The following is a 10,156-nucleotide window of genomic DNA, read 5'->3' on the forward strand; positions in this document are numbered from 1 at the left end:
TACCGAGTTAAGAATGTGGCGATGCTTGCACTCGGCATGCCCATTATTTTGTTAAGAGGTATGGAGGTAGGATTGCTGAACAAGAGTGCTTTGTTGGGAGAGAAAAGAAAGAAAAGTTTGTTGGGAGAGAAAAGAAAGAAACGTTGAGTCTTTATACTCCAAGGCATTATTAGTGCAGAAGGTTTTGACAGGACAAGTGAATTGAGTGTGAATCATGTTAGCAAACTCAATATATGTGTGAGATAATTCAGAGCGATAATGTTTAATAAAATAAATCTATGTAAATCGAGAGTAATCATTAATGAACAGAATATAATAGCGATAATCATGGACAATAGTAGTAGGGGCATGACATCAATGTCAGAATGAATTAAATCAAATGGTTTATCACATATAGAAGTGGAATGAGAAAAAGGCAAGGCATGTTATTTATCAAGTTTGAAATTTAAGAAATTGAAAGGAACAAACTTAGTAACATTATTCAAATTGTTAACGAAAATTAAATGACAAAGTTTTTCAGAAGAAGCATGACCAATACAAAGATGCCACTGATATGTATCAGAGTTAGTGACAAAAGTAGAGATGGATGAAGGATAAGGAAGCTAAAGTGATATGAGCTCAAATAATCTTTCCACTTTGTGACTCGTGTCAATCGTCTGTCCCGTCTACAAATCCTGAACCTGACAACCATTGGGAGAAAAAGAAACAGTTAAGTCAAGACAACACAATTGACCAACGAACACTAGATTAAAGTTAAGTTTGAGACATAGTAAGTATGGGAAAGACTCAAACTCGAAGTATCAATGGTGCCAATATGAAATATGTTTATACAATTGCCATCAACAACATAAATTGGAGGTAAAGATTTTGCAAGTCTAGAAGTAATCATAAGAGAAAAATCAGATGTCATATGGTTGCAACAGCCAACAAGCAGAGTCAAGAAGCCATCGATTACCTAGTGAGACTACAAGAGCATAGGAAGATGATGACATTAACTAATTTAATAAGCTTTTAAGATCACTTATCTAAAGATGGGAGAAGGTGGAATCATCTGAGGTAACAACGACAACATAGGAGGTACCAGGTTTAGTATCCTTGCTTTTGTAAAAGAACCTGAAGGTCAAGGTGGTCTTGTAGGACAATTATCCAGAATATGACCACGGTTATGGCAGTACCTACACTCTATTTTAGGAAAATCAATAAACTTATGACTAGAGAGCTTACAATTCTTACAAAATGTGTTTGGTTCTCCACTGGGTGGATAAGTGCCTGCAAGAACAACAACAAATTGTTTGGAGGGATTGATATCAAGACATTTTTCTTCAAATAAAATCTCTTAGATAGTTGCATCCAATGAGGGCAAGGGATTGCTGTGAAGTAGGGCAACCCTAATAAATTCATATTTTGGACATAACCCCACAAGGACCTTAATAGGGCAAAGATGATCTATGTCGATTTTAACTTGATTAAACTGAGTCCAAATAGATTGAAGAATTGCTAGGTATACATTAATAGATTGACCAACATCTTGATTGAGATTGACAAGAGTATTGTGCAATTGATAGTAATGAGCTAATTCGATAAATTTAGAGCGTGTAGACAAAAAATCCCATAACTTTTAGCATCCTTGAAGGCATCAAATTGTACATGAATAGTAGGGATAGATGTGTTACCAAGACAGGTGATAATTTGGTGACTTTTACTGTCCCAATCTTCGAGGCATGAATTCAATAAACTTACTATCATCCTTCTTATCCTATTTAGTTGGTTTGATGATATCGCTAGTTATAGTACGCCATAGTTTTCGTCCAATTATCAAGTTTTTCATTTGATTTGCCTAGGTGAGATAATTGGTTCCATCAAGGATTGTGCTAATAGGATAAATAATATGGTTTTTCTCCATTGAAGCTAGATTTTGAGGAACCCACAGAAGGGACTGAGTTGTTGTGAACTGAAGTTAATCAGGAAGCCAAATCTAAGAAATAGTCTAGTCAGATCTGAGTGAATTCGAGAAGCTTGGTCGAAATTGGTATAGATTTGTTCGGTGTAAAGAAGAACAGAGGGACGATATGGGAATATCGAGCGCGAACAAACAGGCAAAATCTAGAGATGACGTCTTCGACTAACAGAGAAACGACGATGAACATAGAGTTCTTCGACAAACAGAGACAAACAAAAGAGCAAACGGATGAGATCTGAGAAGTTTTTTACAAATAGACGAACAAAGACTAACTAACGAAGATGAATGGACAGAAACAAAGACGAACGAAGACAAACTGGACCAATCTAGAGACGATGTCGTCGATGACGGGCTTTGTGGCGGAGAGGAGCGACAGTGACTAGTACAAATGAGGTACAGGGTTGACGACATTAAAGGAAAGCTAGGTTAAACTTTTAGTCTTTGAGACCATGTGGAGAATATTGTATTGATAAATATTATGTGATTTTACATTAGAAGAATTAAAGGATAAATACAAGACCTATACAAATAAATAAAGCAGGAGATGAATTTACTCCTAATTTGAATCATTTACATTTATAAAGTTGTTGATGATTACATGGTTCATCGAAGGAAGATGAAGACGCCATCGTGGCGTGGTTCGACAAAGAAGGGGTAACGACTAGACAGACAATGTGACATGAAGAAGATGGGATGGAAAGAGAGAAGATGACAATCACCAAACAAAAAAATTAAAAATTTAATATGTTTGGATCCACATATTTGTAAGTTAAATTAAGTGTACTTCAGGGACCAAATAAACGTTAACTCATCCGAAATAAATATGTATTTTGTTCTTTGTTTCATACTTTCAATTTCACCTAATTATACTATACCTTTGGGTAAAAGTTTCGTGTTTTTTTTTTTTATCTTAGACCGGTGGTTAATTTACCCACTAATTTTAATCTTTTAAAAATTATGTAAACAATATTGACCAACTTTTATGAAATAAGGTTCTGCACAACTTTCATCATTTACAAAATTCACCATTGATTAAATTAATCGAAGATAAAAGTTAAAAGAAAAATATTAGTCTAATATTGGTTGTTGCTTTGCAATTTTATCAATTTGTACCAGCCGTATAATATATAAATTGTTTTGGATGAATATGTTTTATAATATTTTAACAATTCTTTCAACAAAAATCTATTAAACGTTAAAAACTACAATAATTTTAAGTTTAAAAATTACAATATTTTATTAGTTTTCTTTTTCTTTTGGCAGTGTAAGTAACAACGAAGGGTGCAGGATTAAAACCATAAATTCAACTTATATAACTTACAATATCTTATTGAAGACATAATTCAAAGACGAAATTTAGAAGTTTGAGCAAAAACAAATAGAAAGTTCTCAGAACTAAAACATATAATCTTTTTTCATGGTAAGGCATTAACATGGTTGGTTGAAGTTCAATGCAAAGAAGAAAAAAAATTTAGAAAAATTGAATCAGATAACAAAAAAAAAAAATTGAACTCATAGCACCTCTTTTTTTTTTTGTTGAGAATATGACAAATATCACAAGTAATTAATTATATCGAAGGATTACCTGTTTTTAAATTTGTTACTTTTGCAATTTAAAAAATGTAGTGAAATAGACTCTATTATCCTAAATTATTTTGCAAATGCCTCAAACATTTATAACATACCACCAAGAGTGTTATAGGCAATAATTAACCATTCAAATTAATGTAACTAAGGGAGTGTTGACCATCCGGCTTAACCAATTTTATAAGTTGATGATAAATAATTCAATTCCATCAACGAATAATTTTGACAATTGAATTTCAAACAGATGAAATTTATCTTAAGCATAACTCAATTAATTTATAACTCAATTAATCAAGTCAATAACGCAAGCATAACTCAATTAATCAAGTCTTCGCCAACCCTCACTGTAAGTGAATGAAAATGATAAAATGCAATGGAATAATTTGGATTGGATAGTTAGATTTTTGTTGCATTAGCCAAACAAGAAAATGGACACTTTAACTTAAATAGTTTGTACAAATAATTCCAAGAATAACTAATGATACACTTTTCTTTCAGAGGATAAAATACAAGCTTTACAACCTATTTAGAAACAAACCCAAAGAATAACGTGACTCCATTTTCTTGCTTCCCATGATCCTAATCCTGACCCAACGTCATTTCGTCAGTTCACAGAGCTCTGTAAGTCCAGCATTGGAAACCCAAGTAGGATAAATCATCTTTTGCCCATGGCTCACGATGTCTCATAGACCCTCTCAGAAAGAACTGGGTTTCTACCTTACCTTGCCTCTATTGCTTGTAGCTAGCCAGAAAGGCATTCTCTTAACAAGTACATATATATCGAGGTGTTACACAATAAAATAGCAAAGAGACCCAGTTAGACATGTGGAATGGGTAAATCCTAAATCGAAATAAGGTATTGATGCATAGCGCATCGTTCTCAACTATGCTTACACAACAGAATCCAAAGAATGCTTCACACATACAAGATCATCCAACTTATTGCCATCCATTTTGTACAGGGAAACCCCTTCCATCTGCTTATAATGGTCTTGTGCTTCTTTTCTCAAACTGTTGAAAGGTGTAAGTTCCCACTTACTATAACTCGAGTGTTTCCTGGAATCACTCATATCAGGGGATCCTGAGATAGGACCTTCGGTCCCAGGCTCCACATTGCCCCACACTTTACAGCTTCCAAACTGACCCAAATCACCACCTTGACCTGACTGACTCTTCTTCAAGCTCAAGGCCGCAGCATGAGCCATCCTAATCATTTCTCGATCTGGAACATCAGACCAATCTTGCTTCCTCTCAGATCTCATGGGAGAGTGTATCCTTATAACCTGAGAAGCCCAAGCCAAATGAGTATATATACATGGGTTACACCTTTTTGAGATTAAAAGAACTTACACCAAGGCACTCTAATAGCTGGTAGTATGCCCTTCCTTGAAGTGGATTATGGCCTTTCCTGGGTGTGGAGAAGTACCTTGTCCTGGACCAGAGATAATTTCAACTTGTTAGTGGTAAGAAAGAGAACACAAGAGACAACCTGCAAGCAAGCAATAACTTTGTCGAGAGAAGATGCCTAGGCCTAATATAAATGGAAACTGATACAAGGGAGTTACATCAAATTGCGTGAGGTAATTAGTGAAGACATAAAAGTTCTAGGAAATAAGTCACCTACTCTATTCACGAGTAAATGAGCAGAAAAATGAAGGCCAATTTAACTGAGTGCAACAGCAAGTTAAACTTACCATTCAGTGTAGCCAGGGTCAACGGTGAAGCCATATATGTCAACAATATCACACATAGAAAGGGCTAATTCAATAGACTTCATTCCTGTTCCCTTGGCACCTCTACGTAGAACAATACCTTGGAAGAGATAAACTGGATTTGGAATAAGCTGCAATATTAAACATGCAAATGTTTTACAAAAGGTAAGAGTTTCCAAAGCATCCAGGAAGAGAAACAATTGTGAAAACCAAACCTTTCCCTTCCAGTAAAATCATTACAATTTTCAAAACTAGCTCATCTCCTAAATCTCATACTGCTTTCATCTTTTCTCACCTTCTGTCAGCACTACTGTACAGTAATAAGACAATTTGCCACATGAGAATATGAAGTAGCTTTTTACCTTAATCATTGCATTAAAGTCTCTGTGAATCACACTCTTTATAACAAGTACCTCGTCATCTGAAGAGAGAAAGAAATTGTTTAACCCAACATCTTAAACAGAGTTGAATTAATATTAACAGAAATAAGACACCTTACCAGACCCATTTAGAATTGCAATCATATTGCGAGCAGCACCCCTTACAACAAGACGAAAATCCCTCTTCAGACCAACATATTTGGCATATTTCTACATGGAATCATATGGATCAATTATGAGTATCTAATATCTTTCAGAGTACTTGATCACAGAGGAGAATCAATCAATGTCACAAAATGTGAAGTATTAAGTGTCTTGTTCAAAGACAAGAAACTACGGAGAATCAATCAACTAAATCTTTCTAAACAAATAAATGTTGGTCTTTTCGATGATTTCTTGATGAGTATGGTCTATAGTGACACATAACCAGCGGGGGATAACTTGGAAAAATGGAAAGGGAAACAACTGTGGGTACCAAATTTATTTGTAGGTGTGCAAGAATGCCTTAAGTCAAAACAAATGCATAAGGCATCAATGTCCACAGCAAGAGTTCTTCAATTTACTATTTACAGGACAAATTTCTGAGTAAAAGACTCTAGCTAATCTCAATAAGCCCTTTAATAAATCAATAAACAACACATAATGCTCGAGTAAATAATTGAAAGAATTGGCTAGTGCAGTTAGCTTACTTCATTTACAGGTGCCTCATTATCCCGTATAACAGCATCATGACTGTCAATTTCATCACCAAACTCTGTTTTCAGAAGATCTCCAGAGTTTCCCACAACAGCACAGGTTTTAAACTGCCGGGGGTGGAAAGGAGGTTTTGATGGCAGGATCAAATTTAGGTGTTCCTCACAAAGAGACCTATTGTAACATTTATCTGCTCCCCTACACAAAGATCAATAGACTTCAATCCACCAAAAACATTTGTAGTTGCTGGTTCAAATAAAACCACCAGAAGAAATTGACTTGAAGGAATAAGATGAGAGTCACCCTACAATTGAGCTATCCTCTTTGCAGCATAATCAAACCACCCATCAGGCCGTGCATCCAAATACTCTCTTGTTAAGACAGTAGTCATGTTGCGGTACTGTATAGTTCAACACACATTAGAATGGATGTGAATACTCATTAAGAGATTGCATAACTCGAAGATGACCAATGCCAACCTGTTCCCACAATAATATTGCCTCACACACATCATACGGGTACTCCAAAGGCTCATAAATCTTGAACTGCTCATTATACTGTCAGTACAAAGCATAACAAATCAGCAACAAAGAAAATGAGTGAACAGAGATGCATATTGACACAGATGAGAGAAAGAGAGAGACCCAGGTACTATTTGTGCCTTCTGGGAACTTGAGAATCAACTTGCAGTGGTCAATGATATGTGCAGTGAGTCCAAGCCCCCGGTTTGCCTATACCCAATTTTATGATCAGATGAAGTTCAAAAGATTATTGAAACCGCAGAGAGTAATCCGCATAGATAATGCAAGGGTTTGAAATACTACACAAACTATGATGCAGTATAGGAAAAGACAGTAGATATTGTCAGGATATGTACAAACAGTAGGTCGTGAGATTTGTCATGACAGGCTTCATAGTCAGGGTTATTGGAGGGGTAAAAAGAAAAAAGAAACACTCAAATCTCTGCCTTCAAGTAACCAAAAGTGGAGATCAGACGGCATAACTAACATAAGGATGCATTGGACATGGAACAAACAGTACCATAATTCATAGCATTGAAATCAATAAATCCACTTGATTCAGAAATCAACTACATTTGAAATGATCATATGAGCAGAACTCTTTCCCTTGGTCCAGCAACAAGAAAAGGGGAACAGAAAATGAAAGCAATTGAAGTAAAGGCAAGCATAATACAAACCACGCATTGCTGAACGTTGGACTGAAAATCCGACAAAATCCGAACCTCCTCCCTATTAAGATCTACAAGAGGCTGGTGATAACCTGAAATTTGAAAGAAGAAAAGAGAAACACAGCTAAGAAACGATGATAATTGAGATGAGTGGTAAAGGGAAACATAAGGAATTGGAGGAGGAGAAACCTGCAAAGAAAGAGGATTGAATGACGAAAACAAGAAAAGAGAAAAGTGCAGCGGCGCAAACAAGATGAAGAAGCGTAAGCCTTCTGCCGACGCCATTGTTGGAGGAGGCGGGCTTGAGAGATCTCATCGAGAACCGGATTTCTTGAATGGGAAAGGTGGAAGAAGAAAGGAAGTGGGACTACTGAGAGCGAATCACTCTGCGACTCCGATCTTCCTATGCAATTCAAGAAGCTTGAATCGGGTACATCTATCAGTTTTCAGTTTCCAGTTTCCAACCCTCTCCGATCTTCCTTGTTTTTCCTTTTTCTTTTCTTTATTGATTTTTTTTAATTTTTAATTTAGAAAATAAGTTATTTTGAAAAGAAGAAAATTAAAGTATTTAGAAGATAATCAAAATCGATTTTTAAATGTATTTTAAACCATTTTTAGAAAAGAATGTAAACATGAGTTTCTTCAAAAAAAAAAAAAAAAAAATCTTTTTTTAATTCAATTCAGACAGATCCTACATCTCTGTAGAGAATTATACTTTTGATACCAGTTATTATAGTTTAGGTTGTATTTTGGTATAGGTTGTATTTTGGTATAGACTATTATAGTGTTTTATTATAATTTGTGTTTAAAATGTAGATTATTATAGTTTGTGTTATGTTGCATTTGACGACTTTTCCATGCAGTTTGACCTCTACTGCATATTTTTCTTTTGGCCAATCTGCAATCACCTTCAACTAGTCATTTACAAATTCCATTGCTTTCCTAATGACCTCGACCATTTGGGATAGTTGGCCACCTCGTCTCCTCTTGCTTTCACTCGAAACATTTTTGCCTGCACTTGACCGACATGTCCGTGTTTCGATCCCAACAGGTCATTAGGTGACATATCCAATCCTTAACTAGACACCATCGGGATCTCTAGATCATGTGAATCATCAAGGGGAACACCATCGAAGCCACATGACACATTAAACTTTACATCAACAAATGTCTCTGATCGTGCTCTTGCAACCCAATCTTTACTAAACACATAGCACATGTCATCATAATAAGGAAACGATTTGTTTAAGAAGCCCTTTGTTGCATGATGACTCTGTGCAAACATTTTAATAGATTAATTGTTGATTGGAATTATAAACGTACAAAGTTGTCGTAAAATGCATACCTTCACCCAACTATCGAACAATTTCGCCCATTCTGCGATAATACACTGGTATTCTTTGTTCCATCTGAAGCCACTGTATGATAGCCCTCGCATTTCTTCGATATCTTGGTAGGTTTTTTTTAGGGATTTGATATGATAATCTATAGTCGATGATCCCTAGATATTACTCCCTGAAAACTTCTATGCCATCATCTATTGTAGTTGTGCCAAGTACCCAGGTTGGAAGGTCTTGTTATTTGATCTCTACCCACCATATGAGAGTAACTCCACCAAGCACTCCACCAATTTGGCTTCTTTCTCTCTAGTCTTGATAAGAATCATGATGTTCCATACAAACCAATTACAAGATTGAAGGCATCAAAGATTAATCAATTATTCATTCTTCATGTACAAGAATTAATAGGTCGGTTCATCCTCAATTCCATGTGCCACATGTTAATACAAGAGATAAGGGACCATTTGGAATATTGGATGTCAATGTTTTCTCGGTTGAAGCGGACTATGGGGTACACATTCAGCTTCCATGAATCTAATACTTTGACGACCATGTGATTTAGTTAATATTATATTTTTATTGTATTTTCAATTCTTTTAGTTTGACAAGTTAGGATAACTATCATTAATAGGCTAGTATTAAAGATAGTGGTTGGAAGATAGAAAGCTTAGTTAATGTTTTATTTTGACTTTTTAGTATTTTCATTAAAATAGAAGATCTTTACAAGGCTATATAATGTATTTATCCTTCCACTTGCAAGAAGAATACAATTTGAAATCTCATTTTGAGACTCTTCCCTTAACTTTTTGCAATTTTTATGATAAAATGCATACAATTCATTCAATCTAACATTTATCAAGTTTGATTGTGGAGTGACTCAATTTAGAACAAGATTTTCAAATCTTGCTTCTATATCTATGATATCAAAGGTAATCTAATCCGAACATTCTCTTGGTTGATCTAAATTAGTATAAGGAGGTGTTAGTTGCTTATTTCAAAGGTTCTTGCTATGTTAATAGCTTAGATCTTTGGACTGAGGATTAGGATTACCTTATCATGTAAACACGTTTGGGTGCTCTTGAAGAACTTGTCATTCTAGCGTATATATACACGTTAAACAATGAGTAACATAAGGGTGATAGTATGTAACATAATAAATTGTACATGGTTAAATTTATCATTAAGTGATCATAACATGAACATACATGAATTGTGTTACTATTGCAGACATGTCACAAAACACTAGTAATTCGAATGAAAAAAATACCCTATGCATTTACAATAGTTAAATAACC

The 10,156-nt window shown here is 35.1% G+C and overlaps 1 protein-coding gene across 1 annotated transcript; it reads right to left on the reverse strand.

The window, feature by feature from the left end:
- Positions 1-3,916: 3,916 nt before the first annotated feature.
- LOC101203742 (sialyltransferase-like protein 1) lies at positions 3,917-8,013 on the reverse strand. The gene is made up of 11 exons (XM_004145653.3): positions 7,711-8,013; positions 7,531-7,613; positions 6,977-7,063; positions 6,812-6,889; positions 6,641-6,732; positions 6,329-6,530; positions 5,759-5,849; positions 5,622-5,680; positions 5,242-5,390; positions 4,898-4,979; positions 3,917-4,830 (listed from the first exon to the last, which is right to left on the reverse strand). The coding sequence occupies exons 1-11, from the start codon at positions 7,835-7,837 to the stop codon at positions 4,438-4,440; spliced, it is 1,443 nt and encodes a 480-aa protein (XP_004145701.1). The 5' UTR covers positions 7,838-8,013; the 3' UTR covers positions 3,917-4,437.
- Positions 8,014-10,156: the final 2,143 nt, after the last annotated feature.

The sequence above is a fragment of the Cucumis sativus genome, chromosome 3 (genome assembly GCF_000004075.3).
Source record: "Cucumis sativus cultivar 9930 chromosome 3, Cucumber_9930_V3, whole genome shotgun sequence".
Taxonomy (NCBI): Eukaryota; Viridiplantae; Streptophyta; class Magnoliopsida; order Cucurbitales; family Cucurbitaceae; genus Cucumis; species Cucumis sativus.

Coding starts and splice junctions, on each gene's coding strand:
- LOC101203742 (XM_004145653.3), bottom strand. CDS start 7,837: ATGAGATCTCTCAAGCCCGCCTCCTCCAACAATGGCGTCGGCAGAAGG. Junction 5,681..5,758: donor TGCAATTCTAAATGGGTCTG/GTAAGGTGTCTT, acceptor TTCTCTCTTCAG/ATGACGAGGTACTTGTTATA. Junction 4,980..5,241: donor GACCCTGGCTACACTGAATG/GTAAGTTTAACT, acceptor TCTCTGGTCCAG/GACAAGGTACTTCTCCACAC.